The sequence below is a fragment of the Balaenoptera acutorostrata genome, chromosome 15 (genome assembly GCF_949987535.1).
Source record: "Balaenoptera acutorostrata chromosome 15, mBalAcu1.1, whole genome shotgun sequence".
NCBI classification, from domain to species: Eukaryota; Metazoa; Chordata; class Mammalia; order Artiodactyla; family Balaenopteridae; genus Balaenoptera; species Balaenoptera acutorostrata.
In genome coordinates this window covers 26,287,235-26,313,370 of record NC_080078.1, presented here as the reverse complement: position 1 = coordinate 26,313,370, position 26,136 = coordinate 26,287,235, and the positions used below count along the sequence as shown (strand labels likewise).

Genomic DNA, 26,136 nt, shown 5'->3' with positions numbered 1-26,136 from the left:
GAAAACGCTTATTCTACAGCTTGAATGCGGTGGCTGGGCTTACCTGCCTCTCTGAGGTCATAGGAAACCCCGCCATCACCTTGATACTACTTTTTGGGGAAGCTACATTATCTTCTCCAGTCATCTCAAGTTCGCTGTCTCCTGAGGGCTCGACCTTCCCGATTTCTTTGTCCAGGGTTTTATCAGGTTGTGCCCCTCTCTACCTTTAGGCCCCTTTTAACTTCCTTTCTAAAGAAACGACCTTTGCAGCACGCGCCGGACAGAAATTTCTCATTTTCTATGCGAGTTTTGTTCATGTATTCTAGGATAGGATGGCATTTTAGGACATGGGTAAGGTACTTTGAAGAGTAATTGGATCCCAGCGACTCCCAGAGCCACTTGTTATCTGACCCCAGCGTTGGTGTTTAACCATTTTTGAAACTTAAAAATGCAGGTGATCTATGCCCCTAAAGTGTCAGAGGCCTCTGATTGGTATATTTCATCCTATTTGGTTAATAGTTTCTTAACTTGGCTTATTCTGTTAGGATGTTATTTTTGTTTCCAGAGTGTGTTCTTTTGCTTTAGAATGTGTGAGCCCAGAGAGATTACACTTCCCTTCCTCACAAGATAATTCCCTAACACGAGCGTGCCTGCATATGGAAAGTTTGTGCCTGCAACTAGGTACTGTGTTTGCACCTAGTCCTGACATAGGTGCTTTGTGTCTGCCTCGCTCAGCAGTGCCCAGCACTTAGTAGGTGTGGGAAAATGTTTGAAAAGGAACGGAGGAGGGGAATGCCACAGTAGGAAAAGCTCCTTCCTTGGCCTCTTGGTTCAAGAAAATAAAAATTATCCTTGGACAGGATAATTTGTTTTCTTTTCGTCCAAGTTTAAGCTTCTTAAAATTTCAAAAGCAATATGTGCTTACTGCAAAAAACAATATATATCTTAGAGAAGTGTCAGGTACAGGTTCGAATCTCAGTGTCTGCCTTACCCCCGTACTGGTATATCCTTACAGACCCTTTTCTATTTGTATACGCAGAGGGAGATACATTTGCAAACAAAAATGGCACTTTCTTAACTTATAAACTTTCTTCCATATCAGTACATTTACTTCTCTTTTTTTTTGAAAATTATTTATTTATTTTTGGCTGCGTTGGGTCTTCCTTGCTGCGCGCGGGCTTTCTCTAGTTGCGGCGAGCGGGGGCTACTCTTCCTTGCAGTGCGCGGGCTTCTCATCGCGGTGGCTTCTCTTGTTGCAGAGCACGGGCTCTAGGCGCGCGGGCTTCAGTAGTTGGGGCACGAGGACTCAGTAGTTGTGGCTTTTGGGCTCTAGAGCGCAGGCTCAGTAGTTGTGGCGCACGGGCTTCATTGCTCCGCGGCGTGTAGGAACTTACCGGACCAGGACTTGAACCCTTGTCCCCTGCATTGGCAGGCGGATTCTTAACCACTGCGCCACCAGGGAAGCCCAGTACATTTACTTCTTAACTGCACCATTTTCTGATCAGTCCTCTGTCAACAGTTAAGTTCCTCCAGTTTTCCTCTCAGTCAATGATGGTGTACACCCTTGAGCATATGTCCTTGCATGCCTACTGAGGTATTTTGGTAGGGAGATCATTACAGACTTTGAAAGCACCGAGACAAGTCAGACTTGCTGACTCTTGACTGATTTTGCCCCAGTAATGTCACTTGTGCAAAATGCAAAGCCTGCGTCATAACGTAGAAGTCGTGGGAGCATGTGCCAGTCTCTGGCAGCTTCTTTCTCTTTCTCCCTTTCCCTTCCACTCTTCCATGTGTTTTGATTGGGAGAGATTGGGGTTGGGGTGGAGAAGGGCTGTTAATTCCTGATGGTTTATATGTGTGTGTTGCTCCTGACCAGCTGTGCTGGCTTTCTTCACTCAGAGGAGAGCTGAGAAAGGCTTTGTTTTCTCTAGAGTTTTGAAATCAAAGGTGTGTGTCTCAAGTGTGTTTTCAGACTTTCCTGTTAAGTTTGATCATGGAAAATACCCGCCCCCCCAAAACTTGCTGAAACACTTTTGTAAGAGTAATAGATCTAAGTTATCCAAAATAGAAAATAAGTACTTATTGGACCACTTGATCCCAGTTCTTGCATTCTGTAGCACATACATTTGAGGTGCCCATCAGGTTTGTCCACAGAGCTACCGGGACATGACGGCATGATGGTGTATTGAGAACACAAGTTAGGAAGACATATCCCTGTGGCTCGGATGCAATAAATGCATGCAGTATCCACTTTTAAGATAGTGGGTACAAAGTTGTGTATACTGTGACCAAGCATTAACACCTGCTTGACACAGTGCCTTTCAAAAGACTGCATGGACCAAAGAGTGAAACTGACCTCCAGTCTATTGGCAACCCCAGGGAGATCTGGAATTTGAATTCAAAGACTCCCTTGCACTTGGGTCTGGTTTGCCACTCTGTTGCACCTATGCAGATGACCAAGGCATACAATGTTTCTGCTCCAGCTTCCTAAGAAACCAAGTGATTGCCTTGCCTACCTACCCCTTACAGTTAAACAGCTTAAAGAGGGTCCAGTTGTTTGGAAATAATGTATTAAATGCCTAACACACCACAAATAGAAGGGGATGATAAAATTCAGTAAATAATGCTGGAAAAGGAGAACCTTTGCCAGTTGTCTTACCTGCTATCTGTGGCAGGGAGTAATGCACATTAGAACTTTCTGAGACATTTTCAAATGGCCAAAAAAAAAAAAAAAAAGTCAGGTTTTTAAGTATGCTGTTTCATAAGAAAGTGAAGTTCAGCTGTTACTTCTTTCCTCTTAGCCTCTAGCATAGTTTTTCTCTTCCCTAGGGGTGTTTTTAAAATGCAGGGGCTGTAATTAGAGCCACAGTGGAAGCGCCTCCTAAAACATCTCAATTTCATTTCTTTACTGAGGCTTAAGTTATAAGCCTCACTGGCTGTGATAAAGAGCCCTTTTCTAAAACTCATCTGTGGTAAGATTGCAGGATGAAGGTTATTAAATTCCAGTAACTGTGTCAGATACTCCTCATCATGTACACCTGGGGAGGGGGTAGTTTCCAACATGGCACCCTGCCCTCCAGCCCCTCCCATTAATGAGATGCCACTCAGGTGCTGAGGGAGAAAGGTGTTCCCCATCCTGTTAAGTATCTTAGGGATTTACAGAAGTAAACTATAAACTAGCCTTCAGAGGGTCTCTTGCTTCTTTTCCTTAACCTCACATCCCCTTCCAGTGAGTGGCCAGTCTCTATCTTTCCCTGGGTTCCTTCCTTCCACAAGCATTTATTGAAAGTCTATTATATGCCAGGCACTGTTCAAGGAATTGGGAATAAAAAAGGAAGATGGTGAAGGTCCTTGTGCTCAAAACTGGCATTCCGGGCTTCCCTGGTGGCGCAGTGGCTGAGAATCTGCCTGCTAATGCAGGGGACACGGGTTCGAGCCCTGGTCTGGGAAGATCCCACATGCTACGGAGCGACTAGGCCCGTGAGCCACAACTGCTGAGCCTGTGCGTCTGGAGCCTGTGCCCCGCGACGAGAGAGGCCGCGGCAGTGAGAGGCCCGCACACCGCAATGAAGAGTGGCCCCCGCTTGCCGCAACTAGAGGAAGCTCTCGCACAGAAACTAAGACCCAACACAGCCAAATAAATAAATAATAATTAAAGGTGCTAATAATTAAAAAAACAAAACAAAACTGACATTCCAGTGGAGGAAGATAAAACAAAAACAAAACTCATAAAGTGATGAAATAAAACAAAGCAGGGGTTAATATGATAGTGAAGGGCTGGAGGAGGTATTTGGTGGGATGTTCAGATAAGGTCTCTCTGGAGAAGACAGTTCAGCTGTGATCTGAACAGCAAGAAGGAAATCTGCTAGCAGAGATCTGAGGGAAGAGCATTCCAGGCAGAGAGAACAGCCAGTTCAAAGACCCTGAGTGGGAGCAAGCTTGGTGTGTTAAAGGAACAGAAAGAAGGCAGTGTGGCTGCAGCGTAAGCGAGTGAGGGGTAGGGCTGTAGGAAATATTTAGAGAAGTGGGCGGGGACTCATTACGTTGAACTTGGACGTGATCTTTTTCCAAACATCAAGAAAAGTCAGTGTACATTCATTGTTCCTAGTTCCTCACTTTCTCACCCTCCTGTACACAGAATTCCTCCCATGCTGTGCAGTTGAGACTATCCTCAATATGATCATTAATGGCCACGCAGCACTCAGTTACAGTTGCATGGGCTCTGGGCTCTTAACGCTATAGACATTGGTTTGGTGACCCCACACTAGATGAGCTCTGGGCTCATTAGAGCTTGCGGCTTGAGCAGGGATTACCAGAATTAGGTTTACCCTTACCCGTCACCATGGTAATTACTGTTATTTACACTCTAGGTGCTCTATCCTTTGTACTTTCAGCAAACAAGATCTTTTACTCCAAACGTTAATTAGGCCTCTCTTGTAGCAGAAATCCAGACCTAACTGGTCCAACCAAGAAAGGGAGTTGATTATCTCTCCTAACCTTAAATCAGGAATGACTGGACCCAGGTGTCCGAATGATACTGTCAGGACCCGGTCTCTCCACTTCTTGGCCCTGCTTTCCTTTGTTTTGGCTTCATTCTCAGGCAGGCTCCTCCCTTGTGATAGCAAGATGACCACCACGAACCCTAATGGAAAGAGTTTCTTCTCCCCGCCTACCCCCTTGGGCTTTATGGAGATATAATTGACATATAACGTTGTGTAAGTTTAAGGTGTAGCACGTGATGGTTTGAGACGTATATTTTGTGAAATAATTACTACAGTAAGGTTAGTTAACAACTCCAGAGAGTTTCTTTCTTGATAGCTCCATGAAAGGCCTGGGCCTGGACACTCATTGGCTCAGCTTGAGTTACATGCACCCCTGAGCCAATCATTGGCTCAGTTTGGATTAGGCTGATCCTTGTCATTGGTTCAGCTTGGGTTAGGCCCACCTCTGAGCCCGTTACCGATGATGCTGGAGGCATGAGTTCTCCCAGATGCAGAAGATGATGTCAGGTCCATCTGAGCCCCATGGAAGGAGTGTAGAATTGGTTTCCCCAAGGGAATGTTAGGGTGCTGTTACAGAAAGATGGAAGAAGGAATGATGGACTGGAAAAAAAAAAAATCAAATTAACAACTTTCTACTCCATCCAGCTTCTCTGCTTTAGTCAAGCTTTCAGAGAAACTCTGTTCCCCAGAAGGGAGTGGGTGGGGACATGCATGTTTTCTCTGAATTAGGGAAGGGAGAGAAATTTGGAGGAAGAGGTGTGAATACAGGTCCTAACAAATGTAGAGTTATCAGTAAGTACTGTGCTTACTGATGTAGGTATCATTGTTCAGTTTCTACCAGGGATCCAGAAGTTGGTGATTGTGTCCATGTCAACACTGACATATTTAGCGGAATTATTTGTATATTTAGCCAGATACACAGCTTGTTACTTATGTCTTGCAGAGTGAGGGGTTGTGTTCTTTCTGTTGTCTCCAAAGACAGAATCATGAGCTAGCTTGAGGGGAGGAAGGGACTTTGGAGAGATCTCATTTGGATTCCTAAAGACCTTTTGACAAGCTCAGAGTCTTAAATAAATTGAGAAAATAAGCTGTTACATTGAGAGGCTCTATCAGCCGGGAGTCCATAGACTGATAACTGTTAATAGAAATTTGTTCCCTAACCTCTGCTCTGGATAGCTCAGCATCCTCAGAGTCCGGGCCCTTATCAGCACTCCCCTCTGGCTACTGTCTAATGTGTCTCCTTTTCTTCTCATACCCAGTTCTCCAAAATCCCATCTACTTCCTCTTCCTCACCTCCTAGCTACTCCTCCACCCTGTTTACCCCTCCTCCCTGTGTTGAAACCATTCTTGCTCACATCACCAGTGACCGACATTTTGCCAAGTCTTGTGGGTGGATAGTTCCCAGTCCTTACCTTCCCAGCTTCTCTGTTGCATCTTGGATACTGTGGAACGTTCTGTTTTTTCCCCTTGAAACCGTCTGCTCCCAGGACAGCTCACTCTTCTGGTTCTCATCTCTCTCACCTGTTTCTCCTCTGTCTCTGATCACTGTTTCTCTTCCCAGCTTTCAAACACTGGCACTCCTCAGAGATCCATAAATAGTTCTCAGTCAATTATCTCGTGGTTCTGTCACAAGAAAAAAGGAAGAACCAGCTACAAACTCATGATTCTTAAATTTGTATTGTTAGCCTGGACTTCACCCCGAGTTTCAGATCCAGTGTTGCATCTCAATGTATCACAGGCAGGTCCAATTAAAAATGTCCCAAGCTGGGTTCAGTATCCCCTCACCCTAAAGACTTTTCCTTCTGATTCTCTGTCTCTGGTGATGGGGATGGTGGTGGCGCCTGGTTGCCTAAGTTAGAACCCGTGAGACATCCTCCCCTCCCCCCCCAAATGTAGTAAATCAGCAAGTCCTGGTAGGTTTTTTTTTTTTTTTAGTACATTTATTTTATTTATTTTATTTTTGGCTGCGTTGGGTCTTTGTTGCTGCACACGGGCTTTCTCTTGTGGAGAGCTTAGTTGCGGTGCGTGGGCTTCTCATTGCGGTGGCTTCTCTTGTTGCGGAGCACGAGCTCTAGGCGCACGGGCTTCAGTAGTTGTGGCTCGCAGGCTCTAGAATGCAGGTTCAGTAGTTGTGGCGCATGGGCTTATTTGCTCTGCAGCATGTGGGATCTTCCCGGACCAGGGCTCGAACCCGCATCCCCTGCATTAGCATGCAGATTCTTAACCACTGTGCCACCAGGGAAGCCCCCTGGTAGGTTTATCCATGGAATGTAATGTGCAGGTGGGCTGTGTTTTGTCTGGGTTTAGTTTTAGTTTTTTGGCAAATGTTTTTTGCCACATTTAATCCAGCATAAAGTCTAGGAATTTTTTTTCCCCATTAAAGATCAGCTGTTTAACCAGATGTGGGTAATAATTTTAAAACTTTCTCTTCTAGACATCATGAGACAAGAATAATAATCTTTTCCCCCGTTTTCACAATGGAGGACTCGGGAAAGACTTTCAACTCCGAGGGGGAAGAAGCTAACTATTGGAAAGACCTGGCTATGACCTACAAGCAGAGGTCAGTTCTCCAAAGTTCACCTTGCTTTTTCTTCCCATAGTGATGGCAGCAACCATTTATTGTGGGCCTACTATGTGCCAGGCACTGTGAAGGGCTTAACATACATCTCAGTTAAATCTCAACAGCGTCCCGTGGAGAAACCATTCTCACCCCATTTTACAAATGAGGAAACTGAGCCTCAGTGAAAGCAAGTCAACTTGCGCAAGGTCAGACAGCCAGGGGAGTAACAGAGCTGGAATTTGAACTCCAAAGCCTAGGGTCCTAAGCAAACGGCTGTGCTACTTCCCAGCTTATTTTCTCGCAGGGTTTTATCAGCTCCTGGATGCCGTATCTGGTCTGCCGTTCGTGTGTGGGGAAAGAACTTCTCCCTATGCCTAGCAAAATGGGTTGTTACAGATTTTTAAATTTGAAACCAGTGTTTCAGTGCCCATATCTGGGGGGGGTGGGGGTGTGTGTGTGTGTGTGTGTGTGTGTGTGTGTGTGTGTGTGTGTGTGTGTGTGTAACGTTGTTTCTTTTTATTTCTCATGGACTCTTGTAATCTACACAGGGAGGTCTTATTCCGGCTCCTCTAATTTCTTTATTCTTAGTTTGATTTAAAGAGAATTTAGGCTTGGTGTTAAAAAAAAAAAAAGATATCCCTTGACTTTTAAGGATTGAGAAGGTAGAATTGGGTGTTTGGGATATGGGGCAGGGACCCATGATAGTGGTGTGATAAGTGAGCATTTGTATTATGTCCAGTTTCTACTTGCAAATAAATCTGCAGAGAATACACAATCCAAAGTGTGTTTACTACATGTTGGGCTCCAAAAAGTACAAGTGGAATGAATGTGTGGAGAGTGAATTGGTTAAGAAAGGGCTGTGGAGTCAGGCACACCTGGGGACAGGCCCAAGCTCTGTTTCTGACTTGTTTGACCTCGAGACAAGTCACCTCATCTTCTCATCTGTATAATGAGGACAATGACAGTTTCTGCCTCAAAAGGCAGTTGAATAAAGAACTGATACATGTATAACAGCAGCATGTAAGCTCTCAGTAAATGATCAGCTAACATCTGGGAATTCTGTAGGGCAGAGAACACTCAAGAGGAACTCCGAGAATTCCAGGAGGGAAGCCGAGAATATGAAGCTGAATTGGAGACGCAGCTGCAACAAATTGAAACCAGGAACAGGGACCTGCTGTCAGAAAACAACCGCCTTCGCGTGGAGCTGGAAACCATCAAGGTGAGGGGGTGAGAGGGGACGCATGCAGGTGTGGATGGCGTCCAGCGTCGTGACTGGAAAAGGGAGCCTGCAGACTTGGCCCCGGGCTCACTCCCACCCCCAGGCCTGCCGGGCACGTGTGGCACTTGAACTCTTGATGCCCCTGATGGAGGCGCTCTGTGAGAGGCAGGTCTCACACATGTCCCATGGCCATTCTTGGCTGTTGGTGACGATCCTGCAAGGCACGTGGAAGGTAGACCTTTCTAGAGTATGGAGTGTCTCTGGAATTGCTGATTGTTATATTATAAGGCCCAGGGTTATGCTGTCCAGAATGGTCGCCCCTAGCCACGTGCGGCTACTGACATTAAGTTAATTAAAATAAAATAAATAGAAATTTAATTCCTCAGTCATACTAGCCAATATTTCAAGTGCTCAAAGGCCACACGTCTCTAGTGGGTGTCACTGTGGGACAGAGAGGCTGTAGAATGTCTTCATCGTTATGGAAAGTCCTGTTGGACAGAGCAGATTCCTCAGCCTGGGCACTGTTGACATTTGAAGGCAGCCACATGATTCTCTTGTGGGGGCCGTGTTTCATACTGTGGGCTGTTTAACAGCATCCTGGTCTCCACCCACTAGATGCCAGTAGCACCCCCTCCCCCAGGTTGTGACAACCAAAAATATCTGCAGACATTGCCAAGTATCTGGAGAACCACTTCTCTGCAGGGTAAAGAATGCCTTTTGGACACTCTGTAGAGCTTAGCAGATGATCACAAAGTGTAACTCTGTGCCCTAGGGACAGCTCTCAGCCCTCACTGCCAGGCAGGGTCACCTGGCCAGCCTCATAAACATCAGACAGGCCTGGACCCACCCCGCCCTGAGATTCCCATTCTCAGGAAGTCTGGGTGGGGCCCCAGCATGCCTGCGTGTCTTGTTTTTTTTATTTTCTGTTTAAAACAAAGCTCCTCATATATATTTTGATGAGCCACTGGGAGAACTAGCCAAGGCCCTGCCGTGTGAGTCCCGGGCTAGGTGTGATGCACAGTGGAAGGGGATGTGTCCCTTGCCCTCTGGAAGCTTTGCGGGGAAGACAGACCTAACAGCCGGAAGCACTTAGCGAAAAGATGCTCAGTTATGTGGTACTGGCCATGAGATCCTCCTGAGAGAGATTTGCACGGGTTGGAGACAGCATCATGGAGGAGATGGGAGGGACTTGAGCTGGTGTTTGAAGGTGTGTGTGTGTATCTAGCCAGCAACTTGGTGTACAAGGGTTTGATGAAGAGTTAATATGGAACTGCCACAGACACGGGCAAGAATGACTGTCAAGTGGACCTTGGGAATCTGGCTTTACTAGCACGTGGGAGAAAGTGGGGCCAACAAACGGATTGGGGATCGAGGTGTGGGGAGTAGCAGAGGGAGGACCACACAGACCGTAGAAACTGAGCAGTGGACTCCGAGCTTTTACGGCATGGACCACAGAGCCCGCTGGCCACCCACGGGTCAGTCTGGCCCATAGATGTTGTTCGCTTAAGCCTTTAGTGGTTTTCACTCAACATTGTATCATGAAAGTTTTCAAGCACACAGTAGGGTTGAAAGAGTTTTCCAGTGAACACCTGTATCCACCACCTGGGCTCTACCAATGACCTTTGCCATACTTACATACTTTATTATATATCTATCCATCCATCAGTCCATCTTCCCAATGCATTTCAAAGTGAATCACCAACATCTGTACACTTCCCTGTAAATACTGCAGTAGGCTGTTAACTAGAGGTGAGGGTTTGCTTACAGTTTGTTCTTTTGATAGTAAAATATATATCTTTAGTGGGTTTTTTTTTTTAAATATTTAGTATCAACATTCAGAATTGTGAGGCTTCTTGTAAAAACTTAGATTTCCGACTTCCTTTGATCTTCCTTTGGTGGATCTGGCTACCCCAGGCCGGCCTTCTTCCACACTGGCAAAAAGCTGAGTTGTGGTTGCTTAGACAGAGCAAGCCTTCTCCAGTTTGCCCCCGCTCCCCACTTCTGTCCTTTCCCCCCCAACTCTGACACCGGGGACTGAGTGTCTTTTGCTGCTTACACGTGGCCCATGTCACTCCTTTTGTTAACAGCCTGGCCCCTGCCCTAGGCACTGGGGAATTTTTATAGCCCTTACACTGAAGGGGGCTCAGGGATGGGAAGACTAGTGGTATGAACCATCATTTGGAGAGGGTAGGAGGACGTGCTGACTAAATATCATGCAGTTGCTAAGTAATTAACCACTTCCAGACTGAGCCACTGAACCGGCAGAAGACCTCTTCATTGCAACTACATGGCAGGTTCACGAGACACAGGGTGTGGAGCAGGCGAGGAAACAGAACTACCTTGGAGTGAAGAACTGCCCTCAGCACATATTTCTGTCACCTAAGAGGAAAGTCTTCAACTGAGTCAGACTCCTTGACAAGTGGCTTATTCATTGCAAGTTGAATAAAAAAGCTTGCAAGGGATCCAACAGAGCATCTATTGATGCCTCCATCAGCTGACAGTTTATTATAATTAGCCCCAAATGAAAGCGCAACAGCTTTTCATGTCCCCAAGTTCAAAGGACAACATGTGAATCCTTATGCTGGTGGACAAGCCCAGTAGCTGCGTCTTCTTGGAACCTGTGTTGGAATTTAGGTTAATGACCTAGGATCCTGCATCCTCCTGTTTTATTTGGGGAGGCACCCAAATCAAGGGTGGGAAGCCATCAGAGCCACACCTGGGAATTTGCCCGTGCCTGGGCCTGGTCTGCCCCTGCTTGTCTGAGCCAAGACGCTTCTGTGCTTATAGCCAGGAAACAGAGTATCAGAGGAGACCGAACAGAGCAGCGTGAGGATGTGACACCCCTCCCTGTCCTCGCCCTGTAAATAATCTGCCTGTTCTGTGGACCTTCTTCTTTCACCGTGGCTCTGGCCACGCCTCTCTGGCCCGGTCACCATTACATCACTCTCCCCAGTGCCTCCAGACTGTTTCTAGCAACAGCTTTGTTTACTGGACTGACTCAAGAAGAGGAGTTGGCCTGTTTTTCTAACTTTCTAATTAGACTTGGGTCTTTCCTGTGGGAAGTGAGTGTTTTCTTTCATGTTTGTAGATGAAGGAAAGGTGGTAAGGGTGTCTGATGATGGAAAGTAATTTGAGAGAGGAGCCAGAGCCGGAATGAGTGAGAGTGTGTGTGTGTGTGTGTGTGTGTGTGTGTGTGCGCGTGTGCGCGCGTGTGCGTGTGTGCGCACACACATGTGATCAGTTCCTATGTGACCTGGATGGAAGTAGTTGAGGGCAGTTTAGCGTAGTTGTTCTAAGAGCGCAAGCCCAGGTGGCCGGGATGGATCTTGGCTCAGTCATGTGCTTCCAGTTGACTTTGGGCTGACGAAGTGACTGAGCCTCAGTTCCCATGTCTCTGAAATGGCGTTAAATGAGGCAACAAAAACAGCCTCCTGAGCCCAGAGGCTGGCACAGAGTAGACCTGTGGTAAATGTTAGCTGCCGTAGCTGGGCAGCAGCAGGTTGGTTGAGACGTCATGTGGGCTGTGCCTTGCCTTGGAAAGCACCGGCTAGATCACCCTAAGCTTCTTTTGGTAAAAACAACAGTTTTGTTTTTTTCCTTCTTCCCTTCCCTCCTGCCTCCCTTTCCCTCCCTCCCTTCTCTCTCTCCCTCCTCAGAGGCCCAGAAGTTCCTAACTCCCCCATGCCGCAGGGAGAGTGTCCTGGGTCACAAAGTCAGAACAGTTGTCAAACTGAGTCCATGATCTGACTGTGAGGCACCGGCTACAAAGTCGTTGTGATTCCTGCTATTCTGTCTGTAATCCAGGGATATCACGTGAAGTGCATCGGCATTGCCCTTGTGAATCAGGCTCGGAGAGGTTTATGAGGCTTTCTGTGGCTGTGGACGCCTTGCACAAAATGATCGATTTGAAGATTGTTGGGGGCTGCTTGATACCAGAGGCTGCAGGGACCAATGTGGGAGGGGGCAGGGTATAAGATGCTCAGGAAGCACTCGGGACTTGACAGCTTGATGGCCCCCTGTTCCCCCCATCATCCCTCATTTGCTTACGAGTCCATGTCTGTGGACAGAAGGTTCTCCTGACTGAGCTTAGGCTTGTCCTCTGGCATCCTGAGTGAGTGTGATGGGAAGGCTGGTCCCACAAAGATCCTAGAATAAGGGAGAGAGAAATCCCCTAAAGAAATTGGCGTGGGACTTCCCTGGTGGTGCAGTGGTTAAGAATCCGCCTGCCAGGGCAGGGGACACGGGTCCGAGCCCTGGTCCGGAAAGAATCCCACATCCTGCGGAGCAACTAAGCCTGTGAGCCACAACTACTGAGCCTGCGCTCTGGAGCCTGCGAGCCACAACTACTGAAGCCCGCGCACTGCAATGAAGAGTAGCCCCCGCTCGCCACAACAAGAGAAAGCCCATACGCAGCAACGAAGACCCAACAGCCAAAAATAAATAAATAATAAAAATAAATTAATTATAAAGAAATTGGCGTGCCGGTGGGCTGTGCAGAGGGGGAGGAATGGGTGCTCAGCAGCTAGGGACAACACACATGCGCTGCAACGGAGAGCGTTCTGTCCCAGGATTAACCTTCAGTGTCCTAAGGAGATGACAGGGAAGGGAGGTAAACATCCTCGTCGGGAGTCTTAAATCATTCACTCAGTGTTGATTCTGTCCTTCAGGAGAAGTTTGAAACGCAGCATTCTGAAGGCTACCGGCAGATCTCAGCCTTAGAGGATGACCTTGCCCAGACAAAAGCCATTAAAGATCAACTTCAGAAATACATCAGAGAGCTGGAGCAAGCCAATGACGACCTGGAAAGAGCCAAACGGTACGTTGGGAAGGAGAAAAGAGGTTTGGGAGCCTTTTGTCTCTGGGTACCAGGCACTGTGCTGAGGGTAGAGAATTCAGCAGTGAGCAAAGCCAGTACCCTTGTGGGTCCTACAGCCTCATAGGAAATGGGCAACAGGCAGCAAGTGCTGCAAGCCCAGGGTGCTGTGGGAGCATGTGATTGGTTATATTAATTTGTCCATTGCTGGGAGAATATTAGGCAAGGCTTCCCAAAGGAAATGCCATTTAGGCTAAGACCGAGGGATGCCTAGGCATTTTCCAGGAGAAGAGTGTGGGGTGAGAACATTCCAGGCAGAAGGACAAGCATGTGCTCAATAAATAGGCCCTAAGATAGGACAGTATTTCTTAAACTGATGTTCTGAAGTTTAGCAGAATACTAACAATAATAAGTAAGTTATTGAATAACTACTCTGAGCCAGGCACTTTTTTTTTTTTCTTAAGAAAACGTTTTTTTTTAAAGATTTAGATATAAATTACATACAGCGATACGCACAGATCTTAAGAAGTGTACAGTTTCATCAGTGTGGACAAATGTGCACATGCCCCACACTCCTGTTGAGACACAGGCCCTTGGCACTGCACCCACAGCTCCTTGCATTCTTTTTTTTTTTTTTTTTTTTTTTTTTTGCGGTCTTCTCAGACCTGGGCTTTGTTTTTTTTTTTTTTTTTTTTTTAAAGGATTTTCTTTTTTTTTTTATTTATTTATTTATTTATTTATTTTATTTTTATTTTATTTTTGGCTGTGTTGGGTCTTCGGTTCGTGCGAGGGCTTTCTCCAGTTGTGGCAAGCGGGGGCCACTCTTCATCGCGGTGCGGGGACCGCTCTTCATCGCGGTGCGCGGGCCTTTCTCTATCGCGGCCCCTCCCGCTGCGGGGCACAGGCTCCAGACGCGCAGGCTCAGCAATTGTGGCTCACGGGCCCAGCTGCTCCGTGGCATGTGGGATCTTCCCAGACCAGGGCTCGAACCCGTGTCCCCTGCATTAGCAGGCAGATTCTCAACCACTGCGCCACCAGGGAAGCCCCATCCTTGCATTCTTTTTTGCGGTTGCTTTAGGGACCCCAATACACACGCTCAGCTTTTCAGTCTACTTCGTTAATATTGTACCAAATGCAATGGCCTTGCAACCTTAGAGTTTCACTTACCATCCTTGAACTTTATGTGATAGCTGTAATGCGAGAAGGTAAGAGAGTAAAAAGATAGCCTTTTATATTTACCCACAGATTTACAGTTTCTGGTTCATTCCTTCTTGAAGTTTCCCTCTGGTTATCATTTCCCTTCAGCTTGAAGAACTTCCCTTAGGGTTTCTTATGGTGCAGGTCTGCTGATGGTGAATTCTTCTCGCTTTAGTTTATCTGAAAATGTCTTTCTTTTGCCTTCATTCTTAAAGGATATTTCCACTGGATGTGGAATTCCAGGTTGACAGGTGTTTTTTTTTTTTTTTCATTCAGCACGTTAAAGATGTTCTGCTGTCTTCTGGTCTCCTTGCTGGAAGTCAGAAGTTAGTGGTCATTTGAATAGTCACTCCCCTGTATATAATATGGTGTTTTTCTCTGGCTGCTCTCAGAATTTCTCTTTATTTTTGGTTTTTAGCAGTTTGTGATGTGCCTAGATTTTGTATGTATTTATCCTGTTAGGGGTTTGCTGGGCACTTTGATCTGTAAATTTGTCTTTCGCCAAATTTGACTTTGGTCATTATTTCCTCAAAGATTTTTTGCTGCCCTCTTCTTTCTCTCCTGCCCTTCTGGGACACCAACTACACACATGTTGTGTCCCATGTCCTTTTGATATTGTCACACAGGTCTCTGAGGCTCTGTTTGTATCTTTTCCTAATTTTCTTTGTCTTGGTTCCTCAAATTAGATCATTTCTATTGATCTCGTTTCAAGTTCACTGACTCCTTCTTCCCTCCTCCAATCTGCTGTTAAGCCAGTTCCAACAATGTTTTTTTTTTTTTTTTTAAATTTATTTATTTATTTATTTATTTTTGGCTGTGTTGGGCCTTCGTTTCTGTGCAAGGGCTTTCTCTAGTTGTGGCAAGCGGGGGCCACTCTTCATCGCGGTGCGCAGGCCTCTCACTGTCGCGGCCTCTCCCGTTGCGGAGCACAGGCTCCAGACGCACAGGCTCAGTAGGTGTGGCTCACGGGCCCAGTTGCTCCGCGGCATGTGGGATCTTCCCGGTCCAGGGCTCGAACCCGTGTCCCCTGCATTGGCAGGCAGACTCTCAACCACTGCGCCACCAGGGAAGCCTCCAATAATGTTTTATTTTAGATATTTAAGATCTAGAATTTCCTAGTCCTCTACTGAGATTTCTTTCTTTGCATCCTTGAGCATAGTTATAACAACTTTCTTTAAGATCCTTTTCTGCTAATTCTAACATCTGGGTTATCTCAGATGTTAGATGTTCCAGTGATTGCCTTTTCTACTGAGTTTGGGTCACATTTTCTTGCTTTTCACATGTCTAGTAATTTTGGATGATATTCTGGACATTATGAATGATGTGTTGCAGAAACTATGGATTCTGTTATGTTTCTAATTTGTTTGTTTGTTAAGTAGGCTGAACTCACACTCCAAACTCTGTCTCCCTTTGATGGGTAGTAGGTGAAATCTGTTTGACGCTTTTAACTAGGCTGCTTCAAGTCTGCCATGCACATGCATGGTTCAGGGGTCAGCCAGAGGTGTGGGAAGAGTTTATATTCAGAATTTGGGATTCCGCCAAGGTGGTGGATTTTTATCACTGGAGCTATAGACACAAAGCTTATAAAGATACAGAATTCAGCCACTGCTGTTCCTTCTTCCAAGTGTTGTCTCTCTTCCAAGTGTTGTCTCCCTTCCGGTTTTTGCCAGTGACTTCAGATCATTGTTTTTCTCGTTTCACCCAGAGTCTGTAGCTGTAATCTACAGGATGTTTGGTCTGATACAAGCTACCTTATTATTACCAGAAGTGGGACCTCCTTTTTTTTTTAAATCAGTTTGTAAGAGTTCTTTGTGTATTTTTGCTGCTCATCTTTTGTCCCGCATTGAAAAATATTTTTTACAAATAATCTTTTGTCTGTTGACTTTGTGGTATCATTTTTCATACAAATATTTTTCATTTTTGGGTCATCAATTATGTCTTTTATAGCTTCTAGGTTTCCAGACCTCACTAGGGACATCTCCTTGATCGTTTGATTATGCGTGTATTCTCTTAATTTTTTTGCAAGATTTTTTTATTAATTGTTTTAACTTATGCTTTTAACCTACCTGGAATTTATTTTTGTACCTAGTATATGTGTCCCATTTTATTTTCATTAGGTAGATAGCCACTTGTGCCAGTACTATGTGTTAAACACTCCATCTTTTTTCCACTGAACTGAACGCATCTCTGTCATATGTTAACCTGCCATACAGTTGTTCCTTGGTATCCATGGGGGATTGGTTCCAGGACCCTTGAGGATACCAAAATTTGTGGATGCTCAAATCCCTTATATGAAGTGGTGTAGCATTTGCATATAACCTATGTGCATCCTCCCATATACTTTAAATTATGTCTAATTATAATACCTAATACAATCTAAAATCTGTATAAATAGTTGCCAGTGAGTGGCGAATTCAAGTTTTGCTTTTTGGAACTTTCTGGATTTTTTTTTCCTGAATAATTTTGATTTGTAGTTGGTTGAGTCCAAGGATGTGCAACCCACAGATGTGGAGGACTGACTGTATATTCTGGAATCTAATTCAGGATTCTTCTCTCTTTTTTGTCTAACGTGCAATTTATGAATTACTACCAACACCGTAATGACTTGGTTCCTGTGGCTTTGTAGTATTTTCTGATTTTTGGCAAGCCACTGGCTTACGATCATTTCTACCCATATATCCTTGATGAAAGCAAGTCACACGGCCAAGCCCTGTCAAAGGGTGGGAAAGTACATTCCACCCACAATGAGGCCAAAGCAAGGGTGTGGCTACAGGGAGGATGAAGAATTGGGACCAATAATGCAGTCTATCACAAAGAGATAGTACAGTCACGTGATTCAAAAATAATATACAAAGGGGTAGAGTTTTTTTTTTGTTTTGTTTTGTTTTTTTTAAAGATTTATTTATTTTATTGATTGATTGATTGCTATGTTGGGTCTTCGTTTCTGTGCTAGGGCTTTCTCTAGTTGCGGCAAGCGGGGGCCACTCTTCATCGCGGTGCGCGGGCCTCTCACTGTTACGGCCTCTCTTGTTGCGGAGCACAGACTCCAGACGCACAGGCTCAGTAGTTGTGGCTCATGGGCCTAGTTGCTCCGCGGCATGTGGGATCTTCCCGGACCAGGGCTCGAACCCGTGTCCCCTGCATTAGCAGGCAGATTCTCAACCACTGCACCACCAGGGAAGCCCAGGGGTAGAGTTTTTAAATTCAAATTCAAGCAAATAGAAATTTGTATTATTTCCCCCCCCCCCGCCGTTTTTTTTCCCACAAAAGAACATTCTCTATACAGAATGTATGTACTATTGTACATCTTGCTTTGTCACATAATAGATTTTGGAGGTCATTCTGTAGTAGGACACAGAGGATTCTTTGTTGTTGTTTTTTTCCAAGAGCATAATATTTTATTGTATGGTTGGTATTGTATGATACATAATTATTTATCCATCCCCCCCACGGCTGGATATTTGCTGCATTTCCATTCTTTTGCATTGATAAGTGTTGCTGTAGCGAATGATATGCATTGCTTGCATAGATGTATATCTGTAGAATAAATTCCCAGAAGTGGAATTCTTGGGTCAAAGGACATATGCATATGTGTTTTGATAGTTTTTTCCCAATTGTTCTCTACATTTGTACCAATTTCCATTCCCAGCACCTATGTGAGTAAGTCTCCATTTTCCAAATAGCTTCACTAAACAGTGTTTTTCAAACTTTGGATTTCTGCCAATCTAATAGGTGACAAATAGGTACATTTCTGAATTATGAGTGATCTTGAGTTCCTTTTCATATATTTAATAACTTTTATTTCTTTTTCTGTGAACTCTTTATCTTCTTGCCTGTTTTCAAACTGGATTGCTGGTTGTTTTTTCTCATCAGTTTCTAGGAGATGTTTATATATTTGTTTATGATATGAATTGAAAATGTTAGGAGTTTGTCATTTGTCTTCCATCTTTGTCTATTGCATATGTTACTATTGAAAGTTATTTGGATTTCTGTGTAGGCAAATTTATTTGCAGTCCCAGGTCTATAAAGCAATTAGCCTATGTTTTCTTCTTGTATTTTTATGTTTCCTTTCTTTCTTTCTCTCTCCTGAAGATGCACTGGATTCACATTTTAGCCACATGCTGAATAGTTGAATGTTAAAATCAGATGTGGTAGAGACCCAAATCATCATTATAGAACAAATAAAGTTCTGGAATACTGAAGTTTTATTTAAAAAAAAACTTTAAAACATTACAATTTACAATTTCATTATAAAATTTTAATAGTTATATGTGGAAAATTTGACAGTCTACTGCAAGAACGGCAATTTATCAGCACCATCAGCTATTTGCTTATTTTGGTCTCTCCAACTGTACATCTGCAAAACCAAATGGCTCACTTTTAACTGAGGAAGGAGATGACCTTGTAAAAGGATAACCTTGAAAGACTCCAGGCCTAACTGAATTAACTAAAAAGTAAATATATTCCTTAAAGGGTATTTTGTTTAATATGTGAATGCCAAGATGCCAAAAAGTTCAATGAAGATTAAAATTGATTTAATCTAATTTTTTAAAAAAGTGTCTATGTGTTATTACATAGACACTTTTTTTTTTTTTTTTGGCTCTGCTACATGGCTTGTGTGATCCTAGTTCCCCAACCAGGGATCAAATCCAGGCCCCTGCAGTGGAAGCACAGAGTCCTAAACAGTGGACTGCCAGGGAATTCTCTACATAGACTTTTTTATTTTTAATTTTTTGTGGTAAAAAATTTGACATCAAATTTACCACCTTAACCATTTTTAAGTGTGCAGTTCAGTAGTATCATATGTATTCACATTATTGGCCAACAGCTCTTCAGAACTTTTTCATCTTGCAACATTGAAACTCTATACCCACTAAACATTAATTCCACTCCCTGTTCCCTTCAGCCCTTGATAATCACTTTTCTACTTTCTGTTTCTATGATTTTGAATACATTAGAAACTCCATATGAATGGAATCAAATAGGATGTGTCCTTTCGTGACTGGCTTCTTCTCTTAGCATAATGTCCTTGAGATTCGTCCGTGTTGTAGCATGTGACAGGATTTCCCTTTTTCTTTTTTTTTTTTTTTTTTAAATTTTATTTATTTATTTATTTATTTATTTTTGGCTGTGCTGGGTCTTCGGTTCGTGCGAGGGCTTTCTCTAGTTGCGGCAAGTGGGGGCCACTCTTCATCGCGGTGCGGGGACCGCTCTTCATCGCGGTGCGCGGGCCTTTCACTATCGCGGCCCCTCCCGTTGCGGGGCACAGGCTCCAGACGCGCAGGCTCAGCAGCTGTGGCTCACGGGCCCAGCTGCTCCGTGGCATGTGGGATCTTCCCAGACCAGGGCTCGAACCCGTGTCTCCTGCATTAGCAGGCAGATTCTCAACCACTGCGCCACCAGGGAAGCCCAGGATTTCCCTTTTTTAAGGCTGCATAATATTTCATTGCATGTGTGTACTGCATTTTCTTTATCCATTTATCTGTCAGTGGACACTTGGGTTGCTTCCACCTGTTGGCTCTTATGAATAATGCTGCAGTGAACAAGGGTGTACAGATACCTCTTTGAGATCCTGCTTTCAGTTCTTTTGGGTATGTACCCAGAGGTGGGACTGCTGGATCATACAGTAATTCTACTTTTAATTTTTTACAGAACCTCCATACAGTTTTCATAATGACACACCACTTTACATTCCCACCACATCCTCACCAACACTTGTTATTTTCTGTTCTTGGGATGGAGGCCATTCTGATGGGTGTGAGGTGATACATAGACTTTTAAGTATTTATTGGTGATACATAGACTTTTAAGTATTTATTGGCTCAAAAAGGATATGTTCTTAGTTATCTAACAGATGTATCTCTTAATATTCATATTTACTGAAAATCTCTTTTCCTGCTTAACTATTTTCAGGTTCTCGTAACTGTCCATGAGATTAACAGCTTTCACAGTTTTTATGTATTGCAGCATTTTACTCTTATGATAATAAATATGCAAATACATCAGTTGGCAGAATTTCACCATATAAAGAACATAAAGCTTTTTCCACTCAGGGGACAACTAGGATGCTTACCTTTATTTGAAAGCAAATAGTCACATAGTAACAATAAGTCTCTGTGCTGTGCCCTGCTGATATTACTGACTCGGCCTGATTGTATATAGTCAGGGGGTCGTTGATCCACACAGGTTCAGGAATGCCAGAAATGCCGCTGAAGTTGGTTCTCTGGCATTCCAGAAGCCAGTAGTAGATTTTGACCAAATACTGAGTTTAAATTTTTGATCTAGTTGGAATTCATCTTCGGGTGTAGCATGAGGTGTGGATCCAACATTAATTTTTTCCAGGTGGCTACCTGGTAGTCCCCAGACCTAGAATTGAACCAACCATCTTTTCATCAGTGATTCGTGATGCCACCTTTATCATAAATTCTCCTATGTATTTGGATCTATTTCTGGACCTTTGGCTCTCCTTGGTCTGTCTGGTCTTATAACTGTTTCACTCTGTAGCACACTGTTCACTACTGAGGCTTTAAAGAGCGTGTTCCTTGTATCTAGGGGAGCTAGTGCCCCTGTTCTCTTCTTTTTCAGAGTTCTCCTGGCCCATTTTTTCTTCCAGTTTTATTGAGATATAATTGACATACAGTACTGTATACGTTTAAGTGAACAGCACAGTAATTTGACTTATATGCATCATAAAATGATTATCACAATAAGTTTAGTGAACGTCCATCACCTCATATAGATACAATATTAAAAAATAGAAAAAAGTGTTTTCCTTGTGATGAGAACTCTTAGGATTTACTCTCTTAACAACTTTCATACATAACATAGAGCAGTGTTCATTATAATTATCATGTTGTGCATTGCATCCCTAGTACTTGTTTATCTTTTAGCTAGAAGTTTGTACCTTTTGACCATCTTCATCCAGTTCCCTTTCCTCCTATCCCCCGCGTCTGTAACCACAAATCTGATCTCTTTTTTAATGAGTTTGTTTTGAAGTATAATTGACCTACTGTGTTAGTTCCTGTTATATAATATAGTAATTCAGTATTTCTATACATTTCAAAATGATGGCCACAATAAGTCTAAGATGTCACCATACAAAGATTGTTACATAGTTATTGACTGTATTCCCCACACTGTATTTTTCATACCTGTGACTCATTTATTTTGCTACTGGAAGTTTGTACCTCTTGGTCTTCCTCACCTATTCCTCTCCTCTCCCTAACCTCCTCCCCTCTGGCAACCACCTGTTTATTCTCTGTATCTGTAACTCTGCGTCTGTTTTGTTGTATTTGTTCATTTGTTTTTATTTTTTTAAATTCTGGTTTGGCCAATTTTTTTTTTTTTTTAAGATTTATTTGTTTGGTTGGTTGCGCCGGGTCTTAGTTGCGGCAGGCGGGCTCCTTGGTTGTGGCATCTGAACTCGTAGTTGTGGCATGCATGTGGGATCTCGTTCCCTGACCAGGGATCGAACCTGGGTCCCCTGCATTGGGAGCACGGAGTCTTACCCACTGTGCCACCGGGTAAGTCCCCATTTGTTTTATTTTTTAGATTACACATATAAGTGAAATATATGGTATTTGTCTTTCTCTGTCTGACTTATTTCACTTAGTATAATACCCTCTAGGTCCATCCATGTTGTTGCAGATGGTGAGATCTCATTCTTTTTTGTAGCTAACGTTCCTCTCCTGGCCATTCTTGTTTCATTATCACATCATATTTCAAATCAGTCCCTGGTGCCTGTGTCCCCCAGTAAAAACCTGTTCATATTTTTATTAGATGGTGTTAAACTTATTAGGTAACTTATGGAGAATTGATTTCTTTATGATTTGGGGTCTTCCTCCTCATAAATACCGTATGTCTGCATTTTGACAAGCCTCTGTGCCCTACAATAAAGTCTTACATGTTTGCTGTTACATGAATTCCTAGCTATTTCATCTTTTTTTGTTGTTGTTTGACATGCCAGCCTTAGGGTCACTTTAACTGGTTCCAGTCTTGTACTCTAAAAACAACAAAGGATGATATTTATTTATTTATTAAATTTATTTATTTATTTATTTTTGGCTGCGTTGGGTCTTTGTTGCTGCGTGTGAGCTTTCTCTATTTGCAGTGAGTGGGGGCTACTCTTCGCTGCGGTGCACGGGCTTCTCGTTGCGGTGGCTTCTGTTGTTGTGGAGCATGGACTCTAGGCACACAGGCCTCAGTAGCTGCGGCACACAGGCTCAGTAGTTGTGGCTCGCGGGCTCTAGAGTGCAGGCTCAGTAGTTGCAGCACACGGGCTCAGTAGTTGCGGCACATGGGCTCAGTAGTTGTGGCTCGTGGGCTCTAGAGCGCAGGCTCAGTAGTTGTGACACACGGGCTTAGTTGCTCCAGCAGCATGTGGGATCTTCCCAGACCAGGGCTCGAACCCATGTCCCCTCCATTGGCAGGTGGATTCTTAACCACTGCGCCACCAGGGAAGTCCCAAGGGATGATATTTAAATCAGGCACTTTTGGTAACTTTATCTTCTTTACCTCTAAAGACCCTTTGAGGTAGGAACTAATATGACTCAATCTGGACATAGTAGAAAGTGCTGAATAAATGAATGATTGATCCTTACTTTGCCATTGGAGGCCCAGAGACCCAGAGAGGTTAAGTTGCCCAGGGACACTTAGCTTGTCTTACACGTTAGAGCAAGGTGTTAACTCATGAGTTCCACTCCAAACAAATGCTTCTGATCACCATGAGATACAGTTACGGGGATGTTAAAGGTCTTCTGGAGACAAACACGGGATCAGTGAGAAAAGTTGCTGACATTTATTGAGCACTTATGTGTGAAACATCTGTTGTGTGTTTTGTGTGTTGCTGCACTCCCCAGCCCCCCATCCCATGCGGAGGTTCTGTTATTACCCCTGCTTTGCATGTGAGGAAACTGAGGCCCAGAGAAGGTAGCTTGTCCAGACAGTTAAACAGATTTCCTTATTGCAGCACTTGTCAGTACCCTTTTTTTTTTTTTTTGCTGCATTGAGTCTTCATTGCTGCATGCAGGCTTTTTCTAGTTGCAGCAAGCAGGGGCTACTCTTTGTTGCAGTGCATGGGCTTCTCATTGCAGTGGCTTCTCTTGTTGCGGAGCACGGGCTCTAGGCGCACGGGCTTAGTTGCTCCGCGGCATGTGGGATCTTCCCAGACCAGGCCTCGAACCTGTGTCCCTTGCATTGGCAGGCAGATTCTTATCCACTGCGCCACCAGGGAACCCTGCCAGTGCCTTTAACACGGCATTCCAGTGGCTATCTACACTGTCCAAAAGAAGCAGTTGTTAGGGCAGCTGGGCTGGGGCTGGGCGTTGTGAACTTTTTTAACTTTTTAAGGTAACTGAGGGATGAAGATGGCCTCCCTTAGCTGTTTAAATGCGTGTTATTCCATTGCGTGTGCATTTTAGTGGGATGCTCTGAATGCTGACTGCATCGTGAGGCTCCGAGACAAGATGGAACATGCCACGTCGTGGCATCTGACCGGGGCCTGTCTGTGGTCCTAATTAGGTCCTGGCTCGTTGCTAAGTGCTTTACGGACATGATCTCATTTAACCCCCCGGGACAGCCGTGTGCACCTCGTAAGCTGAGAGGTTCCCACTGTGCAGGTGAAGAGCCGGGTCCCGGAAGGTTGAGGGGCCTGCTCAGCTCTGTGGGATTAGGACGTGCCAGAGCTGGGACTTGCACCATGTGTGCATGACCCTTCTTGCTTCCCGGGTCTGTAGGTGCCAGACGGATACGCCGTCTGCTGTCTTGGGCAGCTTTGCTTGTCTCTCATCCAGGGCCACGATCATGTCTCTTGAGGACTTTGAACAGCGCTTGAATCAAGCCATTGAAAGAAATGCCTTCCTGGAGAGCGAACTGGACGAGAAGGAGAATCTCCTAGAATCTGTTCAGCGACTGAAGGATGAAGCCAGAGGTCAGGAGGCCTTGGCTTTGCTCTGTGTGTTTCACCACCGTTGTGCCCTCTCTGGGCCTGAGGGTGTCCTGTCCCACAGCATCACCCAGCATTACCTGTGTTCCGAGGGCAGGGACCACACCGGGCAGGCTGAGCCTTGGTCCCCACCCTGTGCTAAGAATTGTCAGATGTCCAACCCTGTAGAGACCCTTTGTGGGTATTTAAGCCCAGCACCCGCTTTATGCTCAGCAGGAGCACAGGAGTTTTGTGGGGAGAAAATGCCTGTTGATGGAATTGCTAGCCAGCGCATTACTTTTGTGACTTAATGGCTGCTGATACACGTGGCTTGGAACTCCAGAATCTCATCAGCGTTTGCTCTTTGGAGGTAGCACTTCCAAAGGTAGAGCTTTCTAACTCTAAGACATTAGCAAGTCATCCAAGTTGGGTCCATAAGAGATTCTGTTAAAATCCCAATTAATTGTTTATGACATTCATTTTGTTTCTAATATGTAGCCAGTAGAAGGGGTTTAGAAAGAAAAACTCTTTTAAGTTTAAAAGGTAGTTGTTCCTAAATGCCCATCAGTAATGAAGTGCGTAAGTAAATTACATAGATTTATTTTGTGGAATGTTAAACAGTTGTTCAAACAAATATGGTATAGATATAAATGTAGTCATAGAAAGCTTGTTAGGGGACCACTTCCCTGGCGGTCCAGTGGTTAAGACTCCGTGCTTCCACTGCAGGGGGTACGGGTTCGATACCTGGTTGGAGAACCAAGATCTTGCATGCCACTTGGCCAAAAAAATTAAATAAATAAAAAAGCCTGTCAGGACATACCATTGAAGGGGGGAAAACACATAGATAGTAGATGTATGTTTCTATTTACGCTTAATAAAAGTTATTCATCTTATATGCTTAATAGATACACATATAAACTCTATGTGTGAAATGCAGAGAAAAAGGATTGAGAAGATCTCCCTCATGTTACAGTGATCAGGAGTGAGGAGGGGCATTTGAGGACAGGTTGGGAAAGCACATTTTCACTTAGTATTCTGTGTATACCTTGATACATTTGAATTCTCTTAAAACAGTAAAAGCAGTAGTGTATCACTGCCATGATTTGAAAAAATTTTTAAACCTTTTTGTTTTTACTCAAAAGAAAAACCATGTAGTTTTGCAAGCCTTCCGGGCAAGGTCCTGTGGGGTTTGCTTCATTCAGGGTTCCCACCTGGAGTTTTTCACTCTGGTGGTTCTTGCTGACCCGTGTCTCCTGTTGACCCTCCCCCTGCCCCATCACTCAAAGCAGGGACTTAATCTGAATCCTTTTCCTGGCCCAGATTTGCGGCAAGAATTGGCTGTGCAGCAAAAGCAGGAGAAACCCAGGACCCCCATGCCCAGCTCTGTGGAAGCTGAAAGGACAGACACAGCTGTACAGGCCACTGGTTCCGTGCCATCCACCCCCATAGCTCATCGAGGACCCAGCTCTAGCTTAAACACACCTGGGACGTTCAGACGTGGTAAGGAGGATGGGAATTGGGAGGGTTCTCTTGGCTTCACAAAGCTTTCCTGGGTGAGAACCGGGGCGGGTCCTGGGTGAGAGAGAAGCAGGACCAGGCTGTACAGCAGGGAGCAAACTGGGGTGCTCACAGGGGCAGACCATTGTGGTGGGTGGGAGGAGTCTCTTGGATGTAAGACGATAGGGAGTAGTGGAGTCTGCGGCAGACTAGAGAATGGAAGCCTCATCCAGAGGGGCAGCTGCCACTCTGCTTCTACCACAAGAGGTGTGGGCCCAGCAGACACTCCACTCTTCACCAGAAGCCAGAGATCCTCTTGTCTAATATGAAATCGCCCAAATTAAAAATTTCAGTAACCAAATAAAAAATTTAAAAAGCATTCTATGGGTCCAGCAATACATCATCTAGAACTGGATCCAGCATAACCTGTGCTATGCAGTAAAAACC

At 44.6% G+C, this 26,136-nt stretch overlaps 1 protein-coding gene across 2 annotated transcripts in view; it reads left to right on the top strand.

The window, feature by feature from the left end:
* NDE1 (nudE neurodevelopment protein 1) overlaps window positions 1–26,136 on the top strand; it is a 31,168-nt gene that overhangs the window by 799 nt on the left and 4,233 nt on the right. For both annotated transcript variants that reach the window (XM_057530215.1, XM_057530216.1), the window contains exons 2-6: window positions 6,916–7,041; window positions 8,107–8,260; window positions 12,928–13,076; window positions 24,062–24,198; window positions 25,513–25,692. In XM_057530215.1, the coding sequence (XP_057386198.1) occupies window positions 6,959–7,041; window positions 8,107–8,260; window positions 12,928–13,076; window positions 24,062–24,198; window positions 25,513–25,692 (703 nt within the window). In that variant the 5' untranslated portion in view covers window positions 6,916–6,958. The remainder of the gene's footprint in view (window positions 1–6,915; window positions 7,042–8,106; window positions 8,261–12,927; window positions 13,077–24,061; window positions 24,199–25,512; window positions 25,693–26,136) is intronic.